Consider the following 26,828-nt stretch of genomic DNA (forward strand, 5'->3'; position numbering starts at 1 on the left):
AGAGCAGGTATTGAACTCCTACGATATCCCTGGTGACAAAAAATAAAGAAGATTTTCACATTTTCAGCTATGTCTGAAGTAAACGAGCGTTCTATGGTCCGGGAGGTGGCGCAGTGGATGAAAGACTGGGCTCTCAAGCATGAGGTCGAGTTTGATCCCTTGCAGCACAGACCAGAGTGGTGTCTGGCTCTTTCTCTCTCCCTCCCTCTTCCTATCCCTCTCATTGATAAATAAATAAAATATTTAAAAAAGAAAAGAGGGAGTCGGCTGGGAGCACAGCAGGTTAAGCGCAGGTGGCGCAAAGCTCAAGGACCAGCGTCAGGATCCCGGTTCGAGCCCCCGGCTCCCCACCTGCAGGGGAGTCTCTTCACAGGCGGTGAAGCAGGTCTGCAGGTGTCTGTCTTTCTCTCCCCCTCTCTGTCTTCCCCTCCTCTCTCCATGTCTCTCTGTCCTGTCCCACAATGACGACATCAATAATAACTTCAACAACAATAAAAAACAAGGGCAACAAAAAAATAAATACAAAAAATTTTTAAAAAGAAAACTAAATTTAAAAAAAAGAAAGAAAACAAGCATTCTAGAGGCCTGGGAGGTGGCGCAGTAAATGGTGTTGGGCTCTCAAGCTCGGGTCCCCAGGCTCCATCCCTAGCAATGCGTGTGGCAGGGTGACGCTCTGCTTCTTGGAATACACACATACACACATATACAGAACTTTCTCTAACTTTGAAAACAAGTTTGGGGCTGGAAAGACAGTGTGATGGTTATGCAAATGACTTGTTAAGGTTAAGGGTTATGCTTATGGTCTAAGAGGGGGCGCAATGGGTAAAGCATCGGACTCTCAAGCTTGAGGCCCTGAGTTCAATCCCCTGCAGCACATGGACCAGACTAATGTCTAGTTCTTTCTCCCTCTCCTCCGATCTTTCTCACTAATAAAGAATATATATATTTTAAAAAAGGTTATGCTTGAGGCTCCAAGGTCCCAGGCTCAGTCTCCAACGCCACCGTAAGCCAGAGTTGAGCGATGCTTTGGTGGAAATAAATAAAATAAAGTAAGAAAAGGTCTCTTAGAACACAAGGAGTCCTAAAGAGCAGACGGCACTCCAGGCGCTGCGCACTTTGAGCCCTGCCTCCTGAAGTCCAGCCTCAACAGCCTGTGGTCCCCAAGTATCACCCCCTGAAGGGAGAGCACAGTGTCACCAGCATCCCAGCTGTGGGGAGCTGAGCACCCAGACTCGGGCCGCCTGGCCCCCAGCTCTGGAAGAGACAGCAGTGAGTGGCCTGGGGAAGGGGCTGGCACTGGGCTACTAGGATCCTCACTCCCACCCACCACACGCATACACACACCCCACACTCAGCGCTGCCTCCCACACAAGCTGGAGACTGGGCTCCACGTGCCTGGAAGGGCAGAGCAGAGGGACCACATTGCAGCTGCCTCAGACCCAGGCTGGAAGCTGCCCTGGTGGACACGCTGTGGCCCTGGCCCCAGACAGGCCCTCACAGCAGCATCGACCGGAGGAGGGAAAATGGGAAAACAGAACACCAGGCCTGAGGAGGCCAGATGCTGGCTGTGGATTCCAAAGCGAGACAAGACGAGGGCCGCAGGCTCCAGCCGAGTGTCCGAGGTGCGAGGGGACAGGCGACAGGAGGGAGTCTCACTCTGGGAGGAGAAGGTTCTCGGGCAAAGGAGAAGGTTCTCGGTGCTGAGACAGCTGTCTGGCCCGGGGAAAAGCTGCAGGGTGTCTGCGGCATTGGGGAAGCCCACCCAGCACAAAGAGCAGCACCCAGAGGCCCACCCTCCCTTAGACTGGCTTCTGAGCCTTGGGCTACCATGGCAGGGCCCACTGCTTGAGCAGATGTGGGGGGCATGGAGAAATGGGTTTCTGCCCGGCACTGGGCACTGGGCACTGGGAGGATTCAGTCCCATTAGCTCACTAGCAAAGTCCTTTAATCTGGAAACGAGAGGTCGTCAACACTGAGGCAGTGTGGCCACTGGGGCAGCCCAGGGTGAAGGTGACAAGCATCTTCTGCAGAGCTCGCAAGGGCAGCCCCCTTCGAGAGTCTGGGCTGAACCCACCGTGAAGCCCACGCTGCGTCTGACAGCTTACAGTGACGTCACGTCTGCAGGAGGGAACCGGGGCACGGGTCCTGGGGACTGGCGGTGTCTCCAGGCAGGGGACTTGGGAGTGCTGGCTTCTGGACTGTGTGGGGGCAGGCGGCGGAACTCGGGGCTCCCTGAGGGCCAGGGGCTGCCCCCTGCCTCCAGTGTCTGCGCCAGCTCGCTGGGGGGCCTGTCTGGACTCACAGGGGACAGCACTCCACTGCCTGGAGAGGAAACAGCTGTCAGACCACGTGCTAGGAACACGGGGCTCCAAGCCAGTCTTCCCCGGGCCCTGGGGCCCCTCTCTGGCCCTGGCCCACACCCAGGAGCCCCCCCCACTGGCCCCCAAGACAGCACAGGGGTGAGGGGCAGCTTACCCGGCCGATGCACGCGGTACACCTGGTCCCAGGTGTAGTCTGCCAGGTTCACAGGCTGCGTCACCCAGGGGTGGGCCACCAGCCTCTCCAGGGTGATGCGCTGCTCAGGGATGGGCTGCAGCAGGCCAGACACGAGGTCCATGAGGTCTGGGGACGGAGCCAGGACCCCATGAGGTTCAGCACCCAAGGAAGCACCCAGGGCCGGGCGGGAGAGGCCCCCAGGAGGTAGGCCAGCTCCCCGGAGGAGCCCCAAGAGCCGGGCAGCAGCCAGGGTGGGGGGCAGCGCCAGCCCCAAGCTCACCTGTGTGATGGTGCTAGGTGTGGGGGGGGGGCTCTGTGGGAGGCCCCGCATCAGGAACTAACCCCCCCCCCCGCGGGGCCCCGCCCAGCCTCCAGGTTCAGGACACAGTGGAGGGAGGGAACACTCATGCTTCAGCGCTCAGCTACTGGGGCTCCCAGGACCCACCCTGAGGGGTCCGTTCAGCTGCCCCTCCAACAAGGGCTCTGGGGAGCGAGGGAGCTGCCCCCACCGCAGCCGTCCCCAGAGCCAGGGATTCCGACCCAGGTATGGTCTCGCTGCCCAGCCTCAGGAGGGAACTGACTCCGCGTGATCCTGGACCAGGGGGCACTGGGCCCCGATGCTCATCTTCAGACGGTCCTTCCCTTCAGGTCAAGGGAGGGGGTGGGCACGAGGAGAGAGCCCGCAGCACAGAGGGTCCCCCCTCCGGGACTGGGCTCCCTTCCAGGTGTGCGTGTGTGGGGGGGTTTCAACCTCCAGGTGTGGGGCTCACCTGCTGACACCAGGTGCGGGGGGTTGATGGCCGCCTCCATGGTCTCCTCCAGCTCGCAGAAGGGGTTCTCCTCGAAGACCAGCGTGTACAGCGTGACGCCCAGCGACCACATCTCCAGCTCGGGCCCCCTGTAACTGCAGGCGGGCGTGGGGCGTGGGGCGTGGGGCCGAGGTGTGGCCCCGGGAGCCCCGGCGGGAGGAGGGCAGAGGCAGAGACGCTGCTTACGGGTTTCCCACGAGCACCTCGGGCGCACAGTACTCCACGGTGCCGCAGAAGGTGTAAAAGAGCTTCCCGCGCTCCAGGTAGGCGGCCGAGCCGAAGTCGATGAGCTTGATGCTGAAGTCCTCGGCGATGACGATGTTCTCGTCCTTGATGTCGCGGTGGAGGATGCCCTGGGAGCGCAGGTAGCCCACCGCCGACACCAGCTGCGGGGTGGACGGGGCCCAGGTCGGGTGGGCAGGCAAGAGAGCAGGGGCTGCTCTGCTCCCTCTCTCTCTCCCTCTCTCCAGGAATATGCAGACGGGGCTCAGTGGCCAGGGAGGGGCATGTGAGGCAGGACTCACACCCTGACCTCGATTCAGCCTAGCCACATCCGGGGCCACTGCTCCAGGTAGGTGGGGATACTGAGTGAGCATCTCCCTGGACACTCGGCTCAGGGCCAGGCCGCCCCCTGCTTACAGGCTGAGATTGTCAGCCCTGAGGGACAGTCGGGCCGGGAGCCCGGATGTGTGAGCCCGGGGTCCCCGGTGACACTGGGCGGAAAGGAAAGGAGGTTTCAGGTTGATCCCCCAGGACAAGGAGGTGGTGCCATGGCAGCCTCTCACAAGCAGGAAAGATCTAACAAAGTGAAGTCCGAGGGAGGGGCCGAGAGGTGAGGCCACAGTCAGGTGGTGGCTGGGGTCCGACGGTCACCCCTGGCTCTCGGGCAGAGTCTGCACTCCGGCCAGCCTTGGGGGCCATTGGCCCTCCACAACAATATCCCCTAGCCAAGAGTACTGGGACGGAAGGACAGGGAGACAGCACGCTGGGCCTGGGAGCACACCCGTCGCATGGGCAAGAACACACTTCGCAGTAGAAAGCCTCCCTGCCCGGCCCTTACTGCCAGCCCTCCTCCCCACACTAGAGCCCTCGCTCTTTTTCTCAGACCCAGGGCCTCCTGTGAGCATGACCTCACAACTCCAAAGACAGAGGGTTCCACGGAGAGAGGGAGGGTGGGGGCGGCGAGGCACACAAGAGCAACCCCCCCACACACACACACACAACCTGAGCCCGAAGGCCAGGCCCGCTCCCAGCAGGGGCAGCGTCGTCGCGGGCGGGGCCTGGCCTCACCTGGCGGAAGATGTAGCTGGCCAGGGGCTCGTCCAGGCAGGGGTGGTGGTCGATGAAGGAAAAGAGGTCCAGGCCAGAGCCGTGTTTCTCCATCACCAGCTGGAAGAAGCCCTGGTTCTCGAAGACGTCCAGCACCTGGCAGGAGACAGGCGGCAGCTGAGCCCAGGCGCCTCCAGAGCCGCCCGCGCCAGCAGCTCCCGCAGGCCGGCCCAGCCCCACCTTGATGATGTTGGCGTGCTCCACCCGGGAGAGGATGGCGATCTCCAGCGTGACTCTCCCCAGCTGGGGGTCCTGCACCCAGCAGTCCTCCAGGACCTTCTCCTTCTTGATAAACTTCACCACCACCTGCCGGGGACGGGGACGGGCACTGCGGTCGCTCCTCGCACACCTTGGCCAGGCACAGGGTCCCCAGCCCCAGCCATGGGCACAAGCAAGAGATGGCCTTAGAGCCCCGGGCACACCCAGGACCAGACAGGCAGCAAGGCGGAGGCCCGGGCACACACAGGGCCGGGGCCAGTGGGGCACCTGGGGGAGCAGACACGCCCAGCAAGGGACACCTGGCAGCGGATAAGGAGGACAGGGTGCTAGGGCCTGCGCTCTCTGGGCTGCAGACAGCAGCAAAGAAACGTCCATCAGCAAAACTGGGGGAGGGGGCAGTACAGTGAGGCCACCTGCAAACAAAAGGTAGCAGGTCCATGGCCGGGTGGGGTACCTGTCAGCCCGCTGTGGGTCCCCTGGCTCTACAGGTCGCTCCAGGGGAAGAGGAAGGAGCCAGAGCTGGCGGCAAAGGTGGCCTGGGCGAGCTGAAGGAAGCCAGAACCGAACCCCACAGCACGGGAGTCGGGGGGGGGGGGCAGTGAAGACAGACGGCCACGACCTTGGAGGCCAGAAGGACCCAGCAGGTGTCCAAGGCCCTGGGCAGGTGCCAGCCAGGGACGGGCAGCCACACACCTCCCTGTTGTCCTCCTTGTCCAGCGCCGTCCACACGAAGCCAAAGGCACCACTGCCCAGCGGGCTGAGCGTGCTGTAGCGCACACTGTAGGGCCCCTCACAGGCCGCCAGCCCTTCCAGTTCTGCCGCCTTCGGGGCCTCCTCAGACCAGGGCTTGGCCCGGAGCACCTGTCAAGGCCGGGAAGATGGCCGTGAGGCTCTGGCCACTTCGAGGAAGGACACCAGGAGAGGGGTCCCGCATGGCCACTGGCAGGGGAGTGTGGCAGCCAAGACGCAGGGGTCCACACCCACCTCGCCCGGGCCAGCGGGCTGCTCGCTCACAGAGTGGGAGGAGCCGGGCAGGCTGGCCAGCAGCAGGCGGTGGCCGTGCAGAAGTTCCTTGACCAGCCAGCAGCAGAAGAGGGGGGCTGTGCCCTGCAGCTCCACCCGGCGCACCTCAAACTGCACACCTGGGGGCAGAGGGCCAGGCCTGTGAGGGCAGCAGGGACAGCGGGCAGGGCCAGGACAGGGCAGGGGCAGAGGGCAGGAAGAGGGGCAATGGGCAGGGGGGACCGGTGAGGCCAACTTGGCTCAGCTCTGAGTGCCACAGCAGGGTGGCAGAGAGGGGCTGAGATGGGGCACACGAGGCACAGGGCATTTCTGCACAGCACATACGTGTATCTCTGCACACGCCAGTGACACTGACTCACAGGTGCACACGTGTGCACTGAGGCAGGTCATGCCTAGCGCATGAGGCCCAAGTGTGTGCACTCCACTGTCCACAACACACAGGGCTCTTGGGGGGGTCACAGCAGGGGTCTCTGCTGAGTCAGGGAGAGCCTGTCACCCCCCGGGGGGGTTGGGGTCTGACCCGACCCCCACCCTGTAGAGGCCTGCAACATGCACCCCAAGATGGGACTCTGCCCCCCCACCAGAGGCCCCCAAGGCAGCCACCTACTACAGGGGTTCTGGGGGCTCAAGGGGTCAGGGAGCAAAAGGGTCAAGGGGCAGAGGGTACAGTGGCCCAGGGACCTGGCACCCAGACCCCGATTTCCAGGTCACTGAAAAGACTGGGGGACAGGGAGGAAACACAACCTGTGAGACACCCCAGTGCCACAGCTGTGATCGGGTGGGGGCGGTGAGCCCGTGTGACCCTCACCAATGCACGGGATGAAGACACACTCAGCTGGGAGCCCCCCACACACACACACACAGGGACACACTCAGCTGGGTCCTGCCCCCCACACACACAGGGACACACTCAGCCGGGTCCTGCCCCCCCCCCCCACACACACACAGGGACACACTCAGCCGGGTCCTGCCCCCCGCCACGGGGACGCACTCAGTTGGGATCCGTCTCGGTGGCAGCAGCTACCCAGAAAGGTGCCTTCCTGGATCTCACAGGGGGGGTCCGTGGGGGCCAGACTGTCCCCTCTGACGGGCGTGGAGGTCACCTGAAGGTCCTGCCCCGTGGCCCGGCTCTCGGAGGCCCCGTCCAGCCCCCGGCTGCAGAAGCGCCAGGCCGCGCCCAGGTGTCCACAGGTGCCAGCCAGCAGCAGCAGCTCCCGCTCATCCAGGCAGTAGTCGACTGGGGACGGGGACGGGGACGGGGACGGGGACCGGGAGCCCCCTGGCTCAGTGGGGGCATGGGCCAGGTGCCGGGTGCGCTGGTTGAGGCCGAGGTCCCAGGGGAAGGGGCTGGCGCCAGGCGGGCGTTGCAGCGCGGGGTCGGGCACACCCGGGAGGTCCGTGGCCAGCGCGTAGCAGGCAGAGGAGCTGCATGAGCGGGTGGCCTGCAGGAGGTCCCCGCTGTCCGGATCCCGGGAGGAGGGGTCTGTCCCGTGGGTGCTGTGGAAGTCCTCCCCGGCCCACGGCGGCTCCTGGTCCCTGCCGGGGAAATCAGGCGCACCGGCTCTGCGGCCCCCGGCCCCATCTGCATCTGCAGCACCGGCCCTGGGTGCGAGGGGCTTCGTGCCGGCCCGTTCAGACCCGCTTCCTTCCAGAAGGCGCTGCTGGGCACCTTTGGCACCTTCTGCCGAGACAGCCCGCGGCTGGACGCCGGGCACAGCCCGTGGGCTTTGGGTTGGCCAGGTCCCTTCCGGAAGGTCCTGGTGGCCAGCAGGCAAAGTCCTTTCACTCCAGGCTGCTAGGTTACCCTCCGGAACACTCCGAGGGTCCTCGGCCAATGGTCTGTCCTGGACTGCATGTCCCCCTCCGGGGCTGCTGTGTACCCTGGGGGTGAGGGAGGCGGTTACTCTGGGGGAAGAGGGGTGCTGGTGTGGGTCCCCGGGCTGAGGCCACAGCAAGGAGCCAGGAGCTGGACAGAGGGGGTGCATGGCAGCCTCAGTCTCCCCCAGGGAGTCCCACCAGCAGTCACTGGTCAGCCAGGGGACCCCACTGGCGGGGGCGGAGGGGGGCAGCCTTCTACCTGGCGCACGACACTAAGCTAGGACACAGCTGGCAAAGACAACTTGGCGGTCAGCGTCCCCGTCCCGAGAGTGGCACTGGGAGCCCATGGGGTGTCAGGACAGTGACACACAGATCACCAGGCTCAGCGATGAGAAGCCCCGCACAGCTTCTGCCAATGCTCGGTACCTCTGTCCTCCGAGCTGAGCGCTCAGGGTCCTCGGGCAGACAGCCTGGAGTCCAGCCTTGAGGACGGGGTGGGGACAGGCCAAGCCTTGGGGACCCAGTACCCTGGAGGGAGCACTCACCCCAGTGCGGGTGACGAGGGCGGAGACCTGGGGTGGCCGCCCCCAGTGTCCGTGTGCTTCACCACCTCCTGGCTTCTCGAAGACGTCTGGGTGTCGTCATGCAGCAGGAGGGGGTCCCCGGCAAGCACGACGCCGTCCCCCAGGCCTAGCAGGGAGATGCAGAGGAAGGTGTCTGTCCCTCCCCAGACCCAAGGCGTGAGGGGCAGATCTGGGCCATGGCCATTCCAGCTCATCTGCGGAGGGACAGAGGCGCGAAGGAGGGCTGGTCCCACAGCCTCAGCCCACATCCCTGCACCTGCGGGTCCCTGCTCCTGGGGTGCCATCCTTGCCAACCCCAGAGCCTCGGGGGCGTGCTCAGGCCAGAGCAGCCCGTGGCAGATAAGGACATGGAAGGTAAGAGGAGGCGGCCTCACCTTCGGCCATGTCTGCCAGACTCCAGCCAACAGGGGGCTCCGTGGACGCTGGCCCATTCTGGTGGCCGCCAGGCGGCTCGGGCAGCATCAGGGAGCCATCTTGCGTGAGGTCCATGTAGCGATAGAAGCCGGGGATCAGGAAGGTGATGTTCTGGAAGGCAGACGGCAGGCTGGGGAGGGCTTGGCCCCAGGCCCCAGGCCCCAGGGAAGAGATGACCACGACGGGGAGCTGGTGCCCCGTGGTGCCCAGGGCCAGGGCCAGCACCCCGACTGCCTGCACAGACAGCCAAACACCTCACACCCCCGTCCTAGAACTGGCACCGCCTTGTCCCTGACAGGCCCAAGTGGAGCTTGGCTCTGTGCGTGTCCTGGCTCCATGTGCCTGTGTTCTGGTTAGAGAACTGGCGCCTGGCTGCATCCCTGGGCCTGGGGTCAGCCTGGCCAGTGACACAGGAGATGGGTGGTGGCCCAGAGGAGCGGGAACCAGGCCCAGGATACAGAGGAAACCAGGGAGCACCTGCCCTAGGACCCAGGCCCCCCATCCACCATCCACCACTCAGAAACCCCCTTCCTCTGTCTGCTTCCCAGGAGCCACGGAGGGCTTAGGGGACTGGCGGGGGGGGGGGGGGGGGTGGGCAGTTTCCAATGCCTAGGATGTGGGGCAGCTAAGGGGGGATGGGTGCTCCAGGGTGGAAATGCACAACCCCTCCCCCCCCCGCCATCGGCCCCTGACTGTGACCAGACTTCACACAAGCACAGAACAGACCAGGTAGGGTGAGGAGAGGGGTCAGGGTTTCACAAGGGTACAGGGGAGGGACGGGGCTGGGGGACCTCCTCCCAGCCTGGGTCCTGGCCCCTTCCAGGAATAGTGGGGAGTTGACTGAAAGGTGCACGGGGTGGAGGTAGATAGCATAATGGTTACATAAAGAGCGCCACCATAAGCCAGAGCTGAGCAGTGCTCTGGTAAAAAGAGAGAGAGAGAGAGAGAGAAAGGTGCAGGGAACAAGGACACTCTGTGACGGCCCTAACAGGAGGCTGCCCACTGCCACCTCCAGGAGGCTGCCCACTGCCCACCTTGCCCAGGAGCTCGCTGCCCCCGTAACCAAAAAGTGTGAGGGCGAAGCTGTGGTTGATGCCATAGATGGTGCCGTCGGGCAGCAGGGTGAGCAGCCCGCTGATAGTGGAGAACACCCAGATGGACGCCGAGAAGCCGCCCTCAGGGGCGCCACCATCCTGGCCCTCACAGCCACCGGCCTTGAGCTTCAGGCTCAGCGGGAAGGTGGTACCGTCACGGGCCCTTCCCACGGACCTCTGGATGCGCAGCTCCTAGAGGGACGGATGGACAGTCCGCGCTGGAGCCCCGCGCTGGAACCCAGCCACCCACCGCCAGGTCCTCCCCAAAGCAGGGGCCCCCAGCCCGCCCCACCTTCACCTCGGGACTCACAGGCCCTGGAGAGGTGCCGTGGGCAGGGTGGTCCCAGGGTCCTACCTGGGGGATGGTACCCCCATCGGGGGGCAGCTGCAGGGACGGGATGAGGTGCGTGACAGGCTGGCCGGCCACCTCTTCTGTGCTTGTATAGCCGTGCAGGTGAGCAAAGAGGGTGTCACAGTTCACGATGGTGCCCTGCAGACACATGGCACTGAGTCCAGCCCTCAGGCCACCTGCCCGCTGCAGGCCACCCCCCCAGGGCGGGATCAGGCCTCGAGCGTCAGAGCTGGGTGCCCCCAAAGCCTTGCTCACACAGTACGCTCCCAAGTGCTGCCTCTGTTGGCCTGTCCACAGCCCTCCAAGGACCCCGGCTACAGGCCCGCCCTCAGGAGAGGACATTGAGGCAGGAGCCCCAGGGCATAGGGCGTGCAGAGTGGCCAGGGGCTATGGGGGGGGGGCAGGGCGGGCAAGAGGGACAGGGCTCCCTGGCATAAGGTGCAGAACAGCGGGACGGCCTGCAGAAGCCCTGCCCAAAGCTGGGGGCTGGGGGTGGGAACAGGAGGCACAGGGTGTGGGCAGCAGCGGCACTACAGCGAGACACCTAGCCCTAGCCGCATGGGAGCAGGAAGAGGGGATGTGGTGGGGAGAAGGGTGTGCAGGAAAGAGGCAGAAGTGAGGGACAGGAGGCAGTGTGGGGATGGGGGTGCTGGGAGCAGGAGGGCAGGGCCGAGACACAGACGGGGTGGGGGGGGATGTTGGGACCAGAAGGGCGGGGCCAAGGGACACAGGTGACACCTTGGGAAAAGGAGGGCAGGGCCGAGGGACATGGAGAGGACAGAGGGACAGGGTATCGGCAGGAGGGCGGGGCCACTCACGTCCTGTTGAAAGGCGGCCCAGGCGGCCAGGCGCTCCACGGGCTCCAGCACCACCACGCAGCACGCCCGCCGCTCCTGCCGCAACCGCCTCATCCACACAGACACCGGGACCTTCTCTCCGTCTCGCCCCAGGATGTCCACCTGCCGGACACTCGGGTCAGCAGGAGGGTCCCGTGCACCTCGGTGTCGCCCAAGGGACAGCAGGGACGCACCGTGATGTGCCTCTGGAGTGAGGCAGGTCTCACTCTGCTCCTGGCCCTGGGTTTGAGCCCCAGCACCACATGGGAACAGCACGGGAAACCCCACTGGGGGAACCAAGTGGTGGAGCAGGACTGGGGTATCTCTCCTCTGTCGCCCCTCTCCCCCATGCCCCCTCTTCCCAGCTCTATAGAAAAAAAGAAGTGGGGGGAGCCAAGTGGTAGCGTGGCAGGTTAAGCGCAGGTGGCGCAAAGCAAGGGGACCGACGGGAGGATGCCGGTTCGAGCCCCCAGCTCCCCACCTTCAGGGGGTCACTTCACAGGCGGTGAAGCAGGTCTGTAGGGGTCTGTCTCTCTCTCCCCGTTTCCCCTCCTCTATTTCTCTTTGTGCTATCCAACAACAACAGCAATAATAACTATGACGATAAAACAAGGCAACAAAAGGAATAAATAAACATTTTTTTTTAAAGTGGAGAAAAAAAGAAGTGTGTGGGGGGGGTGTTGCCTGGCAGTGCCACATGCAGAGCTCCAGGGTCCTTTGCTGCACAGTATCTTCCAGAAGAGCCGGGAGGTGGGGCACCCAGTCGGGGCACCCAAGGGCAGGACCGCGGGTTAAGCCTCCTTCCCCAGCTGCTGGGGAGGCGTTTCCCAGGTGGTAAAGCAGGTCTGCAGATGTCTCTCTTTCTCTCTATCTCCCCCTCCTCTCTCAATTTCTGTCACATCTAATAAAAGGAGAAAAAGGAGAAAATGGCTACTGGGAACAGAGGAGTTTGTAGTGTCAACACACAGTCCAGCCATAACCCTGGGGGATGCAAAAAATAGCCGCCTCAGCCCCCCACACACATGCCACAGGGGCGTCTGGGGCAGGCACCCCGGGCGAGGCCGGCGCCGTCTCACTGGTGCCCGGGAGGCCAGTGCACACGCACCCCTGGCCTCCCACGGTGGGGCAGACCAGCGCCCTCTGCCCGTCGCCCCGTCCCGTGGCCCCATCTCAGCCCCACACACTCACCACGGTGCCAAAGACCACGGCGGCGCGCCCGTCGGCCTCCACGTGCTCCTCGCTCAGGGCCCGCACCACTGCCGCGTCCGGCTTCAGGAAGAAGCGTGTGAGCCTCTGGCCGATGAGGCTGCGGCTGCTGTGCCCCAGGAGTCGGCACGCCCTGTCGTTGGCAACCAGGATCTGGGGCACAGAGCAGGAGGGTGAGGGAAGCAGGAAAGCACACGGTGCCTGGGCTCGGCCCGTACGTCCCAGCAACCTGGCATCGGTGGGCCTCAGCGGGGATGCCCTCACCAGGGGGACAAGCACTTCCTGGGCCAGGCCACCCGCGTGCCTAACACCCAAACTCTGAAACCCAAAACTCTCCCCGGGGCACCAGCCATAGAATTCTCTAGAGGGGCCAGGCAGGGGTACCCGGCTAAGCACACACGTTACCAAGTGAAGGACCCAGGTTCAAGCCCCCGGTCCCCACCTGCAGGGGGAAGCTTCACGACTGGTGAAGCAGGGCTGCAGGGGTCTCTCTCCCTCTCTACCTCCTCCTCCTCTCTCAATTTCTGTGTGGGGGCGGAGGGTCCCCAAGCCGGCCAGCCAGAGCCTCCACGCACACCACTCAGGGCTGTGGGCCCCACAGCGGTGCCCAGACTGTATCATGGCATCTGGCGAGGGCCGGGAAGACAAATGGCACCCCACGGGAGCCTGGGACACAGGCCACAGGGCCACCTGCACGCCCACACAACACACTTTGGGCTCCCTAGTGACCGAAATCCACAGGCATGTGTCCAAGAACCGGGACCTAGCTCAGGGGTCAAGCACGTGTCTTACAGTGTCTGAGGCCCGGGTTCAAGCCCCAGCACCACATGTCAGCACCGTGGACAACGGGAAGAGGCTCCATGCAGCCTCTCTCTCATCCATGGGACGAGGTGTGACTTTAACGCTGGGCCAGGGAGGCGAGCCAGCAGTCCTCACACCCAGGGCCCACAGCCCAAGCCCCTGCACCCAGCTTCACTCTCAGGACCTGCCCGCACACGAGCTCCCGGGGGCTGCCCCGGCCCCCACCCTGCACCTGGGCCAAGGTCGTGTGCCGAGGCCCAGAGCTGGTACAGCCAGGCTGCTTGCCGATGCTATGCCACCCTCCCATCCCCACAAAGGCAACCCCGTCCGTCCCCAGCCCCCAGCCCCCAGCCCCCAGCCCACCTCTGTGGTTCTGGCATCCACTGTGAACACGGCCTTGTTGGGGTTGGCCACGGGGGCGGGCAGCAGAGGCGCCGAGTAGCCCAGGGACAGGCGGCGCAGCAGGGAGCAGCAGGAGGTGCTGCCCAGGGAGCTGGGCTCCTGCTCGGCCGCCGGGCACAGCAAGGTGCCCCCGCAGATGTTCTGGGCCGCCAAGGACGACAGGCAGTAGGAGCTCCAGCGGTCTCCTGCAGACAGGAGCCGTGTGTGTGTGGGGGGGGCACAAGGGCACCTGGGCACAGCGCACCCACAGACCCAAACAGTCCCCAGCTCTTTTTATCGGGTAGAGAAGGCGATGGGAGGGGAGTTAGTGAGAGACAGAGACACCTACAGCCCTGCTTCACCGGCAGGGAGCTTCCCTCCTCCTGCAGGGGGAAGGGGGGCTTGAACCTCGGTCCTTCTGCGTGGTGTGCTCATGGGTGCACTCCTCCACATTCTCAGCAGCTTTGCCCGGGGACTTTCTTTTTTAATACCTTTTAATTTACTTTTTATATTTATTTATTTTCCCTTTTGTTGCCCTTGTTGTTTTATATTGTTGTAGTTGTTATCGCTGTTGTCATCATTGTTGGATAGGACAGAGAGAAACGGAGAGAGGAGAGGAAGACAGAGAGGGGGAGAGAAAGACAGACACCTGCAGACCTGCTTCACCGCCCGTGAAGCGACTCCCCTGCAGGTGGGGAGCCGGGGGCTCGAACCGGGATCCTTACGCCGGTCCTTGTGCTGTGCGCCACGTGCGCTTAACCTGCTGCGCTACTGCCCGACTCCCACCCAGGGACTTTCAAGTGCCCAGGCAGGGGGAGTCACGGTGGGGCGGGCGGGGGTACCGGAGAGCGTCATCCTGCTCTGGCAGAGTTTGGAGAGCCCCTTCCTCCTGCTCAGGTGTCTGTGGGCCGAGGGCAGGGACGTGCTGGGCTCCGACATGGCGGGCATCTGCAGACCGAGGGGCGGGGAGCAGGGGTGCAGGCTTGATGGCTCTTCATCCCAGACTGGCATGGTCTGGGCCTCCATGGTGCCGGGCACCTGGGGGACAGGTGGCCACATCAGGCCCCACAGCCCTGCCCACCCACCTGCGGCCCCAGGCACACACACAGGCAGGTCCCAGGCTGTGGCAGAGGTGAGAGGGCGGAACAGAGAGGGACGAGGTGCCAGGACCCGCCTGGTCCTTCCCGCACCCAGGTCCCCAGAGGCCACTGCGTCACCCCAAGTCGGCAGTGGGTGAGGCCAAGACAGCCTTGAAGGCAGGTAGGGAGAGGGCAAGTCCACACACCCCCAGTGTCCTCTCTGGTGGCCCTCATGACCTGCCCGAGCAGGGCACCACACACTATAGGCTGCAACCCCCCCAGCTCAGGGTCAGTCCCCCAAACCTTCAGGCAGGACCATGGTGAGATGTGAGCTCAGGCTGGGGGGGCAGGTCAGTGGGGTCAGGTGGGGGCAGGTCAGCGAGGTCAGGTGGGGGCAGGTCAGTGGGGTCAGGTGGGGGCAGGTCAGCGGGGTCAGGTGGGGGGGCAGGTCAGCGGGGTCAGGTGGGGGCAGGTCAGCGAGGTCAGGTGGGGGCAGGTCAGCGGGGTCAGGTGGGGGGGCAGGTCAGCGGGGTCAGGTGGGGGCAGGTCAGCGGGGTCAGGTGGGGGCAGGTCAGCGGGGTCAGGTGGGGGCAGGTCAGTGGGGTCAGGTGGGGGCAGGTCAGCGGGGTCAGGTGGGGGGTCAGGTCAGCGGGGTCAGGTGGGGGGGCAGGTCAGCGGGGTCAGGTGGGGGCAGGTCAGCGGGATCAGGTGGGGGGGCAGGTCAGCGGGGTCAGGTGGGGGCAGGTCAGCGGGGTCAGGTGGGGGCAGGTCAGCGGGGTCAGGTGGGGGGGCGGGTCAGCGGGGTCAGGTGGGAGCGGGTCATCAGGGTCAGGTAGGGGGCAGGTCAGCGGGGTCAGGTGGGGGCAGGTCAGCAGGGTCAGGTGGGGGCAGGTCAGCGAGGTCAGGTGGGGGCAGGTCAGCGGGGTCAGGTGGGGGGGCAGGTCAGCGGGGTCAGGTGGGGGCAGGTCAGCGGGGTCAGGTGGGGGGGCAGGTCAGCGGGGTCAGGTGGGGGCAGGTCAGCGGGGTCAGGTGGGGGCAGGTCAGCGGGGTCAGGTGGGGGCAGGTCAGTGGGGTCAGGTGGGGGCAGGTCAGCGGGGTCAGGTGGGGGGTCAGGTCAGCGGGGTCAGGTGGGGGGGCAGGTCAGCGGGGTCAGGTGGGGGCAGGTCAGCGGGATCAGGTGGGGGGGCAGGTCAGCGGGGTCAGGTGGGGGCAGGTCAGCGGGGTCAGGTGGGGGCAGGTCAGCGGGGTCAGGTGGGGGGGCGGGTCAGCGGGGTCAGGTGGGAGCGGGTCATCAGGGTCAGGTAGGGGGCAGGTCAGCGGGGTCAGGTGGGGGCAGGTCAGCAGGGTCAGGTGGGGGCAGGTCAGCGAGGTCAGGTGGGGGCAGGTCAGCGGGGTCAGGTGGGGGGGCAGGTCAGCGGGGTCAGGTGGGGGCAGGTCAGCGGGGTCAGGTGGGGGGGCAGGTCAGCGGGGTCAGGTGGGGGCAGGTCAGCGGGGTCAGGTGGGGGCAGGTCAGCGGGGTCAGGTGGGGGCAGGTCAGTGGGGTCAGGTGGGGGCAGGTCAGCGGGGTCAGGTGGGGGGTCAGGTCAGCGGGGTCAGGTGGGGGGGCAGGTCAGCGGGGTCAGGTGGGGGCAGGTCAGCGGGATCAGGTGGGGGGGCAGGTCAGCGGGGTCAGGTGGGGGCAGGTCAGCGGGGTCAGGTGGGGGCAGGTCAGCGGGGTCAGGTGGGGGGGCGGGTCAGCGGGGTCAGGTGGGAGCGGGTCATCAGGGTCAGGTAGGGGGCAGGTCAGCGGGGTCAGGTGGGGGCAGGTCAGCAGGGTCAGGTGGGGGCAGGTCAGCGAGGTCAGGTGGGGGCAGGTCAGCGGGGTCAGGTGGGGGGGCAGGTCAGCGGGGTCAGGTGGGGGCAGGTCAGTGGGGTCAGGTGGGGGCAGGTCAGCGGGGTCAGGTGGGGGCAGGTCAGCGGGGTCAGGTGGGGGCAGGTCAGCGGGGTCAGGTGGGGGGGCAGGTCAGAGGGGTCAGGTGGGGGCAGGTCAGTGGGGTCAGGTGGGGGCAGGTCAGCGGGGTCAGGTGGGGGCAGGTCAGCGGGGTCAGGTGGGGTGGCGGGTCAGCGGGGTCAGGTGGGAGCGGGTCATCAGGGTCAGGTAGGGGGCAGGTGAGCAGGGTCAGGTGGGGGAACATGAGGACAGTCAGGATCGGTTGAGGGACCAGGAGGACCATCGGGGTCACCTGCGGGCTCCAGGCAGGACGCGGAAATCCAGGTCAGGCCGGAGGGTCCCTGGGGCTGGCAGCCGCTGTCCGGCACAGGCTGGCCGGCCGAGGGTCCCACCGCGCTTTCCCGCCGCCGGGAGCGAGCCGGCAGGCTTCCACTCCAGCCAATCGCTACGCGCCACTCGCCGATGGACAGGCGGCACGGACCAATGCCTGGTTTCCGGAGGCGGGACTCTCCGCCCGCCCGCCTAACGGTTGCTAGGGACGCGCCCGCCTCCCTCTACGGCACACGGGAGCAGACAAAAGAGCGGCGGCGGCGGCGAGGTGGAAGCCGGTTTCTCCGGCCCGGACCCCCGGCGCTCCCCGGTCCGAGCGTGAGAGCTCACACCGGGCGCAGGCTAGACGCGGCAGGCCTAGCCCCCCGCCCCGCTGGCCCGGGCTGCACCCCCTATTACCTCCCTGGGAGGCGAGGCTGTCGGAGCGCCGGAGCGCCCTCCTCGGCAAACTACAACTCCCATGGAGCACCGGAGGCGCACTGACTCACCGGAAGTTCCGCCCCTGCCCCGAGATGCCATTGGCCAGGAGCGCCCCGAACCGGCGGCCCTGATTGGCTGCGCGGCCGGGGAGCAACAGATTGCGGAAAGGGAAAAGCAACCAACATGGCGGCGGAGCAGAGCCCGCAGCCGACGCAGGAGATGATGGAGGGTGAGCGGGGGCGGCGGCAGGGCCGAGGGAGCGGGGACAGCACTGCAGAGGGGGTCCAGTGGATCTAGTCCCCAACTTCTGGCGGCTCCCGGAAACGCCGAGGCGGTCTGCGAGGCGGCCCCCGGAAGGCGGAGGGTCTGGGGAGCGAACTTGCGGCCGAGCACCGGCCGGGGGCCTGGGGCCCAGCTCCCTCGCCTGCACGTGCAGGGAGCCTGCTCCCCACACTCGCCGGGGCCGGGGCCGGGGCCGGGGCCGGGGCCGGGGCCGGGGCCGGGGGGGGCAGGACGGGCTGCGATGGCGGGTGTGTACATGTGCAGCCGGCCGGCGCTCCGGGGGCTGCGGGGGGAGCCTTTGACAGCCCTGCTCAGGATGGAGACCCGAGGCCCCGGTGGGCGAGGCCAGGCCGGGCCCGTTGTGCTCCTCCTCCCCCTGTCACCTCGCCCACCTCCTGCGGCCCGGGCGGTGGCAGCCCCCTCTCCCCGCTGCCATCCATGCAGCCACCCAGCCCTCCAGCGTCCTCCAGAACCGCCAGGTCTCCGGGGCCGACCCTGGACCACATCATCCTCTCGGGGCCGGGTGTCGCGCTCGGTGAGCACAGCACAGCTGTCTCAGACACCCCGTCTTGCAGGATGGAGTCCCAGGTCCCACGGTGGTCGTGGCGGGGAGGCTCAGCCCTCCTGACCCCGGGCTCGACCACACTGGCCTCCAGGCACCGTGTGCCTCTGGGGGGGACGGGGAGGTGACCCACAGTCAGTGCGCCCAGCTCGCCGCCCTTCCTGGCACTCCCCGTGAGCTGAGCCGTAGCCGGGGAGTCCCACCAGCATCAGTTCACCCGCAGGCAGACTCCCAGGTGGCGTGGAGAGTGGGGTGGAAGCAGGACGCCCGGCCGGCCTTTCAGCGTGAAGCTGGCGGCCCCGTGTGCTGACCTGGGCAGTGTGTCTGTGGGGTACCGTGCCCCCCTCCACCCCCTTAGCAAAGCCTCCCTGCACAGCATCTGCCTTGAGTTAGTTTCGGGTTTTTTTTCAGGGCATGGGCCTGTGGACCTGGCTGGTTTACTTGGTGGGACGAGGACGGAGGTATGGGGGGTACGGGGTTACAGTGTTCCCTTCCTGGGGACTGCAGGCCCGAGTGGACACGTGGGGTGCTCAGAACCCCCACACACACACACGTTCCTCGAGGGTAGGACAGTGCATCCCACCTTGGTGCACACGGGCCTCCATTCCACCCCAGCCCGCCTTCCACTCAGCTGCCCAGAACACAGACGTGTTCATTGAACCGGACTCAGCAACTGGTTCTGATGGGGGGGGGTCTCCTTCGGTCTGTTGTTGTTGTTATTTACTTATTTACACTGAAGACTCTTTACGGGAGGAAGACCGAGAGAGCCAGAGCACCGTTCATCCTGACACCTGTGATGCCAGGGGTCAAACTTGGGACCTCACGCTTGAGAGCCTAGCACTCGGCCCCTCTCCCAGGCCGCAGGAGTCCCTGGCTTACGGCTGGAGGCCAGTCTGTCTTGCACCCTGGTGGGTCCCCAGAAGGGAATGTGACTTCTCACCGACGGACGTGTGGGTTCAGTTGACAGGCGGGTGGAATCCGAAGAATCAGGCGACGAGGAGGGGAAGCGGCAGGGCTGCACCCTGGTGGCCGAGCTGAGCCAGCAGAGCCTGAAGGACGGCGAGGAGCCGAGGGAGGAGAACCCCGAAGGTAGGAGGCACCAGGGCTGTGACAGCAGGCCCCTGGCCCGCTTTGGGTGGCTTCTTTGGCTGATGCCTGGGAGGCCCTGGGTGGGCTGAGGCCGCCTTGCTGGGAGCTGCGCTGTAGCCAGGCTGAGGTTTTCCCAGCCCCACCCGTAGCTGTCCTGCCACCGTAAGAAGCCAGAGCTCGTGGGTGGAGTGCGCGCCCTCCCATACAGGAGACCACCCTGGGTTCAAGCCCCAGCACCACGTGTGCACACTGGGGACAGCACTGTGGGAGCAGTGCTGTAGTTTCTCTCCCTTCTTTCTCTCTCTCAAGGACACACACTTAGAAACTAGGGGCTGGGAGTCGGGCGGTGGCGCGGTGGGTTAAGCGCAGGCGGCGCAAAGCGCAAGGACCGGTGTAAGGATCCCGGTTCGAGCCCCCGGCTCCCCACCTGCAGGGGTGTTGCTGAGGACTTATTCTGATGCAGTCTCCGCCCCCAGGTTTTTCTATGCTCCGCTAAATCCTAGAGTGCCCCCTTTCAACCAATCCTGGCTCCGCCCCCAGGTTTTCCTATGCCCCGCTAAATCCTAGAGTGCCCCCTTTCAACCAATCCTGGCCCTACACGTCACCCCTGGTTGTCGCCCAATAAAAAGCCCCCTCACCCCTCCCTTCTCTCTCTCTGGGCTCTCGGCTCTCCCTCTCTGAGGTCTCGCTCCCTGCTCTCCCCCCGTGGTCGGCCATTGCTGGCTGGCTCCACGTGGTCTGAACCAAACCTCCCCCCCCATCCTATAATAAAGATCTGTGTACCCCTTTGCTCTGGACGTCCGCTCTCTTCTCCGCGGTGCAGCCCGACACCAGACCGCCGCAACAACACAGGGGAGTCGCTTCCCAGGCGGTGAAGCAGGTCTGCAGGTGTCTGTCTTTCTCTCCCCCTCTCTGTCTTCCCCTCCTCTCTCCGTTTCTCTCTGTCCCATCCAACAACGACGACATCAACAACAACAGCAATAAGAATAACTCCAACAGTTTTTAAAACGAAAGAAACTAGGGTCGGCTCGGCGCATTACACAGGGCCCTCCAGTCTCGGTCCCTCCCTCAACAGCCAGAGCTGACCAGCGCTCAGACGATGGTTGGTCCTACCGTGCTGGGCAGAGTGAGGTGCTTCCTCATCAGCTGTGTGTCCGGAAAGCACAGCTTGGGACCTGGGGCTGGCCGCAGTGGGTAAAACACTGGACTCTCAATCTTGAAGTCCCAAATCCAATTCCCAGTGTCACATGCCAGAGCAATGCTCTGCTTCTCTCTCTTCCTCTGCCTTCTCGCCTCCCTCATAAATAAATAAACTGTCTTAAAAAGAAAGCCCTGCCAGAGGAAAGCCTGAGGCTGCCAGCTCAGCGGTTATTTCCTGCCTCGGCAGCCTGAGTGCTCACAGACGCTCTCGCTAACACTCGTCATGTCCGGGCTGCCTCCGTCCTTGGTGCTCTGGTGTGCGGGCTTTGGACAGTGGGCCTGTCACTTCTCCTCACGGCCTTCTGTTGTCTGTGAGTAACAGCCAGAAGCAAAACTAGTTGAGATCAGGCCAGAGTGTGGCTTTTGCACCAGCCCCAGCCATGATCCAAGCCCTCTCCAGTGCTGGGGGCTCCCTGCCCCTCTGCTGTTAAAGCTCTGGTGAGAATTCATGGCTGGCTCACTTAGGAGAGACAGCACACCGCGGGGTCCTGCTGGCCGGGAGTCTCGGCACAGTGGGTCTCTCGAGTTCTCTCCTTTCCTTTTTCCTGTTTTGTTGTTGTTGTTTTTTTAAAGGCTTATTTGTTGGGTTTTTACCAGAGCCCTGCTGAGCTACGGTCTGTGGTGGTGCAAGGGATTGACCCTGGGACCTCATAGCCTCAGGTCGGAAGTTTCTTTTGTGTGTGTAACTGTTACGCTGTCTCCCTCAAACATGTTTAAAGAGGGAGAGAGGACTAGAACGCCACCCTGGCACAAGAGACACCGGGAATCAAAACCAGGACCTCGTACCGGAGAGCCCGGCGTTTCACTCACCACACTGTCCTCTGGGTTGTGGGGCTTCTGTGGCGTGTGGGCTTGAGGCATTGTGGAACCCTCATCACCAAACCAGAAGTCACTAAGAAGACTGATCCGCCAAATGATCCGCCAAATGTCACGGTGCTCTCGGTGAAGATGCCTGGTAACCATAGCAACCCCACTTCAAGCAGGAGGAGGACAGCACAGGACGCCTCCCCATGTGCTGAGGAACTTCAGAGCGAGTCTGCGGAGGCCCTGTGGGTGGTGTGGCGTGTTCAGTGCTGCCCCACCTGTCTCAGAGCCGCCAGAGGCGGGCATGACCCTCACTCCTGAGCCAGTGCCCGAGTGGGACCTGGGCCCAAGCCGGCAGATCAGCTGGACTGAACCTGGCCTCTCCCGGACTGCTGGCCGACAGAGAGCTCTGGGCTTTGTCACCGGAGAAACATCTCCGTCCCTGGAGACGCCGGCACTCTCCGCAACCTGCGTCTCCCCCCGGAGCTGTCCGGCGCCCTGGCCTCTGACAGAGCGACACGTGGGCCACCCAGGCGGGGTCTCTTACAGATGGAGCCCTTGAGTGTGAGGCCCGGTGACTGAGCGGGCCCAGCTGTGGTGCAGCGGGACTCCCAGACGCACTGTCTCAGGGAGCAAAGGCCCACAGCTGGGGGGTAGGGTGGTGCTTCTCCGGCGCCCAGCTCTGCAGCTCCTCTGGAGTCCTGACCGGCGGCCACAGGAGGGGCACCCTTGGGCACCCCGGCCAGGTAGGCCAGCGGCAGGGAAGACACGGCCCCCCAGGAAGAAAGCAGCCCCCACATCCAGTCCTAGAGACACTGCTGCCGGACCTGCCAGGAGTGAGGAGGCCAGCAGGGTGCCGTCCATGCGTCCCCCGTGGGAGGCCAGTGCACTCCCACCCTCCACGCTGTGCTCTTGGCAGGGAGACCCCCAGCCTCTCTCCAGGGCTTTCCTGAAGGGCAAGTCCTGACATCCCCGAGTGACCTGACAGTGAGCCCAAGGTCTGCGTGGCCAGGCTGCCTGCAGGGGTCAGATCTGAGCTGAGCCACGGCATTGGCGGCCTTCTCTCCCCTCCCGTGCTGACCGCCTCTCAGGGTCACTGAGCCGCGGCATTGGCGGCCTTCTCTCCCCCTCCCGTGCTGACCGCCTCTCGGGGTCACTGAGCCGCGGCATTGGCGGCCTTCTCTCCCCCCATCCCGTGCTGACCGCCTCTCGGGTCACTGAGCCGCGGCATTGGCGGCCTTCTCTCCCCCCGTCCCGTGCTGACCGCCTCTCGGGGTCACTGAGCCGCGGCATTGGCGGCCTTCTCTCCCCCTCCCGTGCTGACTGCCTCTCGGGTCACTGAGCCGCAGCATTGGCAGCCTTCTCTCCCCCCGTCCCGTGCTGACCGCCTCTCGGGTCACTGAGCCGCGGCATTGGCGGCCTTCTCTCCCCCCGTCCCGTGCTGACCGCCTCTCGGGTCACTGAGCCGCGGCATTGGCGGCCTTCTCTCCCCCCGTCCCGTGCTGACCGCCTCTCGGGTCACTGAGCCGCGGCATTGGCAGCCTTCTCTCCCCCCGTCCCGTGCTGACCGCCTCTCGGGTCACTGAGCCGCGGCATTGGCGGCCTTCTCTCCCCCCGTCCCGTGCTGACCGCCTCTCGGGTCACTGAGCCGCGGCATTGGCGGCCTTCTCTCCCCCTCCCGTGCTGACCGCCTCTCGGGTCACTGAGCCACGGCATTGGCGGCCTTCTCTCCCCCTCCCGTGCTGACCGCCTCTCGGGTCACTGAGCCGCGGCATTGGCGGCCTTCTCTCCCCCTCCCGTGCTGACCGCCTCTCGGGTCACTGAGCCGCGGCATTGGCGGCCTTCTCTCCCCCTCCCGTGCTGACCGCCTCTTGGGTCACTGAGCCACGGCATTGGCGGCCTTCTCTCCCCCTCCCGTGCTGACCGCCTCTCGGGTCACTGAGCCGCGGCATTGGCGGCCTTCTCTCCCCCTCCCGTGCTGACCACCTCTCGGGTCACTGAGCCGCGGCATTGGCGGCCTTCTCTCCCCCTCCCGTGCTGACCGCCTCTCGGGGTCACTGAGCCGCGGCATTGGCGGCCTTCTCTCCCCCCGTCCCGTGCTGACCGCCTCTCGGGTCACTGAGCCGCGGCATTGGCAGCCTTCTCTCCCCCCGTCCCGTGCTGACCGCCTCTCGGGGTCACTGAGCCGCGGCATTGGCGGCCTTCTCTCCCCTCCCGTGCTGACCGCCTCTCGGGTCACTGAGCCGCGGCATTGGTGGCCTTCTCTCCCCCTCCCGTGCTGACCGCCTCTCGGGTCACTGAGCCGCGGCATTGGCGGCCTTCTCTCCCCCTCCCGTGCTGACCACCTCTCGGGTCACTGAGCCGCGGCATTGGCGGCCTTCTCTCCCCCTCCCGTGCTGACCGCCTCTGGGGTCACTGAGCCGCGGCATTGGCGGCCTTCTCTCCCCCTCCCGTGCTGACCGCCTCTGGGGTCACTGAGCCGCGGCATTGGCGGTCTTCTCTCCCCCCGTCCCGTGCTGACCGCCTCTCGGGGTCACTGAGCTGCCCCCTCTTGCAGGGCAGGAGCCACCCGTGGACATGGACACCATCAGCCTGGACAGAGATGCCGAGGTAATGCCACCAACCAAAGGTGCAGGGACCCGAGTGACCTCCCCAGACAAGCCGCAACCTTCCTCTGTGCGGACCGGTCCTTGTGTCCCCCCCTCCGCTTACCCTCACCCCCATGGCAGAGAAACACGGAGAGCATGAACGGGCTCTGCAGTGAGCAGGGTTCCCAGCCAGGGGCCAGCACTGGCCATCCCCACACCTGGGCTGAGGGGCCCCGGCAGCAGGGGAGCTGGTGGAGGGCAGCACGCCCCACTTTGAGAGCCCGTCCTCTGTGTGACCTCAGGGAGGCTCACAGCCAGCCCTGGGCTCATGCGCCTGCCAGGCCTCTCCTTCCCGTGGCCTGGCCCTCAGCCCTGCCCCCGTTTCAGGACGTGGACCTGAACCACTACCGTATCAGGAAGATCGAGGGCTTCGAGGTGCTGAGGAAGGTCAAGGTGAGCAGGCAGGGGGGCCCAGCTCGGCCCTCAGCCCCTCGTGGGAGCAGGCGCCCTCCACACGGCCACCGCGGGGCCCCTGGCCCGGCCCACCCATCACCGCCCCTGCCCGGCCCATGTCCCCAGACGCTGTGCCTGCGGCAGAACCTCATCAAGTGCATCGAGAACCTGGAGGCGCTGCAAGGCCTGCGCGAGCTGGACCTCTACGACAACCAGATCCGCAAGATCGAGAACCTGGAGGCGCTGGCTGAGCTGGAGTGAGTGGCAGCCCGCACCCGCCTCCCGCGAGCCCCTGCCGGCCTGGCACTAGCGCTCCTCACCGAGGAAATGGCTTGTCCCCAGGATCCTAGATATTTCTTTTAACCTGCTGCGAACCATCGAGGGGATCGACAAGCTGACGCGGCTGAAAAAACTCTTCTTGGTCAACAACAAAATCAGCAAAATCGAGAACTTGAGCAGCTTACAGGAACTGCAGATGCTGGAGCTGGGCTCCAACCGCATCCGGGTAGGGGGCTCAGCGCCCCGGGGCCTGTGGGTGGCTGGCGGCCCAGCCATGCAGGGGGCGGTTGGAGTCCAGACCAGGGCTCCTTTGGAAGGTTCCTGTGAGGGGCGGGGGTCCCGGGCTCAGTGCCCGCCCATCCAGCCCTCCCCCCACTCCAGGCCATCGAGAACCTGGACGCACTGGGCAGCCTGGAGAGCTTGTTTCTGGGGAAGAACAAGATCACAAAGCTGCAGAACATGGACGCGCTCACCAACCTGACCGTCCTCAGCATGCAGGTGCCCTGCTTGGAGTCACCCCGGACCCCAGCCCCCGCCCACAAGCTCCCCCTACGCCCGGGAACATGTGGGGGGGGGGCCCTGGCAGGTCCTGGGTGGCGGGCAGAGCTGGTGAGCCATGTAGGCAGCTTCCAGTCACGGCTGTGACTGGCCCTCGGTCGTCATCCCTCCTCACGCGGGCAACGGTGGCCTCAGAGCCTCAGGCGTGTCTCGGGGCCCTGCGGGACTCTGAAGACGTGGTGTCCCTCCTCGGCTCAGCACTGACCATCTCTGTCCTCACAGAGCAACCGGCTGACCAAGATGGAGGGTCTGCAGAGCCTGGTGAACCTGCGGGAGCTGTACCTCAGCCACAACGGCATCGAGGTCATCGAGGGCCTGGAGAACAACGTGAGGCGCGGGGCGGGGTGGGAGGGGGTAGCGGGTGACCGCGTGGAGGCAGAACCGGCTCTCCTGAGGGACTTGAGCAGCTGTCCCCTCTCCAGGCCACCACCCAACTGCCCAGGGCCCTACCCCTGCCCGGCCCCACCGCCCAGCTCCCCGCACCCAGGCGCCCCCGTGCCGGCACCGCTCTCCTAGACGCCAGAGCTGTGCAGACCCCACCTCAGGCCCCTCCCTCCTCTTCCAGAACAAGCTCACCATGCTGGACATCGCAGCCAACAGGATCAGGAAGATCGAGAACATCAGCCACCTCACGGAGCTGCAGGAGTTCTGGGTAAGTGCGCCCAGCATCACCGGCTCCCCAGCCACCCGCGCCCACAGGTGGGGCTTCCGGCTCAGGCGGCCCGTGGGGCGCCCGGTGTGGAGCACGGGGATCACGGGGTTTCCCGCGTCACACGCGCGGCTCCGCGTGCTCACGCAGGTGCCCCCACACGTCCCCAGATGAATGACAACCTCCTGGACAGCTGGGGTGACCTGGACGAGCTGAAGGGCGCGGCACGCCTGGAGACGGTCTACCTGGAGCGGAACCCGCTGCAGAAGGACCCGCAGTACCGGCGCAAGATCGTGCTGGCGCTGCCCTCCGTGCGGCAGATCGACGCCACCTTTGTGCGCTTCTGAGCCCCCTGGGGACCTCGGACCCAGCGGCCGCAGCGGGGGTGCGTGCGGGGCCCCTTCGGGGGTGGTCACCAGCCGCCGCCCCTCACTGCCCACCCAGCCGCGTCCTGCGGGGAGACGGCCCTCAGGAGGGGACCCGGGCACCCAGGCCTCGCAGCCGGGCCCCTGCTCCCTTGGCCCCTTCACACCAGGCTGTAAAAATCACACCCATTAAAAGAACCAACAGGCCGGGACGTGGCTCAGTAGGTAGCGTGCTGTTTTACCGTGCTCAGTGGGGCCTTGGGTACGAGCCCGGCATGGCCACAGGGAGCAGCACAGATGGTGAAGCAGCAGTCTGATGCAGCCTCGCCCGACAAAAAGGGAAACGTGTGTGCGTGCGTGCGTGTGCGTGCGCGTGTTTGTGTGTGTGCGTGCATGTGTGTGTATTTGTGCATGTGTGTGCATTTGTGTGTGTGTGTGTGTGTGTGTGGCGAGCGCGCAGAATAAAGCTGTGTGAGGAGCCGGCTGGTGGTGGAGCGTCCAGAGGCCGGGCCCACCCCCAGCTCCCAGGAGCAGCGCCACCCTGCACTGGAGACCTGGAGACCTGGAGACCTGGAGACCGCCACTCCCGCGCCCTCGCCCTCACTGCTCCTGTCCAGAGTCCACTTGGGAGTTGCATCTGCACTGCCCGTGGGCCCCGCGGTCCCTCACTCTCAGGGGCCCTGGGCAGCTCGCAGGCAGGCTGGCAGGCTGGCCCTGGCTCCCCTGGATCCCGCCACTCAGGTGCCCCTAGCTGGGCTCCAAGCGTCTTGAGTGCCCCGCAAGGTTGTGACAGGCAGAGGCTCCTGTGGGAGGGAGCCGGGCCACGGTGCCTGGCGCTCTGCTCAGTCCGCAGGGGGGCGCTGGGGGGGCTCAGGACC

At 65.4% G+C, this 26,828-nt stretch overlaps 2 protein-coding genes across 4 annotated transcripts; one reads left to right on the forward strand and one right to left on the reverse strand.

Annotated features, from left to right (window-relative positions):
- Positions 1-1,928: 1,928 nt before the first annotated feature.
- On the reverse strand, positions 1,929-17,041 carry PASK (PAS domain containing serine/threonine kinase). 2 transcript variants are annotated; one of them, XM_060193607.1, is made up of 18 exons: positions 16,664-17,041; positions 14,205-14,400; positions 13,345-13,568; positions 12,163-12,333; positions 10,957-11,097; positions 10,142-10,276; positions 9,727-9,978; positions 8,653-8,803; positions 8,240-8,384; positions 6,868-7,757; positions 5,868-5,995; positions 5,547-5,714; positions 4,815-4,940; positions 4,596-4,730; positions 3,492-3,691; positions 3,267-3,400; positions 2,476-2,622; positions 1,929-2,322 (listed from the first exon to the last, which is right to left on the reverse strand). In XM_060193607.1, the coding sequence occupies exons 2-18, from the start codon at positions 14,386-14,388 to the stop codon at positions 2,102-2,104; spliced, it is 3,552 nt and encodes a 1,183-aa protein (XP_060049590.1). In that variant the 5' UTR covers positions 14,389-14,400; positions 16,664-17,041; the 3' UTR covers positions 1,929-2,101. The 2 variants fall into 2 exon arrangements, with proteins under 2 accessions (XP_060049590.1, XP_007532077.2); XM_007532015.2 differs by having other exon boundaries at positions 5,838-5,995.
- Positions 17,042-17,255: 214 nt separating this feature from the next.
- Positions 17,256-26,162, forward strand: PPP1R7 (protein phosphatase 1 regulatory subunit 7). Of its 2 annotated transcripts, XM_060193620.1 has the most exons (10): positions 17,256-17,350; positions 18,926-19,054; positions 23,616-23,668; positions 24,034-24,099; positions 24,226-24,356; positions 24,442-24,604; positions 24,760-24,876; positions 25,159-25,263; positions 25,502-25,588; positions 25,756-26,162. In XM_060193620.1, exons 1-10 carry the CDS (start codon positions 17,305-17,307, stop codon positions 25,930-25,932), a joined length of 1,074 nt encoding a protein of 357 aa, XP_060049603.1. In that variant the 5' UTR covers positions 17,256-17,304; the 3' UTR covers positions 25,933-26,162. The 2 variants fall into 2 exon arrangements, with proteins under 2 accessions (XP_060049603.1, XP_060049604.1); XM_060193621.1 differs by lacking the exon at positions 24,760-24,876.
- Positions 26,163-26,828: the final 666 nt, after the last annotated feature.

The sequence above is a fragment of the Erinaceus europaeus genome, chromosome 7, assembly GCF_950295315.1.
Source record: "Erinaceus europaeus chromosome 7, mEriEur2.1, whole genome shotgun sequence".
Taxonomy (NCBI): Eukaryota; Metazoa; Chordata; class Mammalia; order Eulipotyphla; family Erinaceidae; genus Erinaceus; species Erinaceus europaeus.

Bases quoted from the DNA above. Each gene is read 5' to 3' on its own strand.
- PASK (XM_007532015.2), bottom strand. From the start codon at position 14,388: ATGGAGGCCCAGACCATGCCAGTCTGGGATGAAGAGCCATCAAGCCTG. The intron at 13,569-14,204 runs GTACCCCCGCCC...TCCTGTCTGCAG, and splicing joins GAGCAGGATGACGCTCTCCG to GAGACCGCTGGAGCTCCTAC. The intron at 9,979-10,141 runs GTAGGACCCTGG...CCGTCCCTCTAG, and splicing joins ATGGGGGTACCATCCCCCAG to GAGCTGCGCATCCAGAGGTC.
- PPP1R7 (XM_060193620.1), top strand. From the start codon at position 17,305: ATGGCGGCGGAGCAGAGCCCGCAGCCGACGCAGGAGATGATGGAGG. The intron at 19,055-23,615 runs GTAGGAGGCACC...CCCCTCTTGCAG, and splicing joins GAGGGAGGAGAACCCCGAAG to GGCAGGAGCCACCCGTGGAC. The intron at 24,357-24,441 runs GTGAGTGGCAGC...GCTTGTCCCCAG, and splicing joins GAGGCGCTGGCTGAGCTGGA to GATCCTAGATATTTCTTTTA.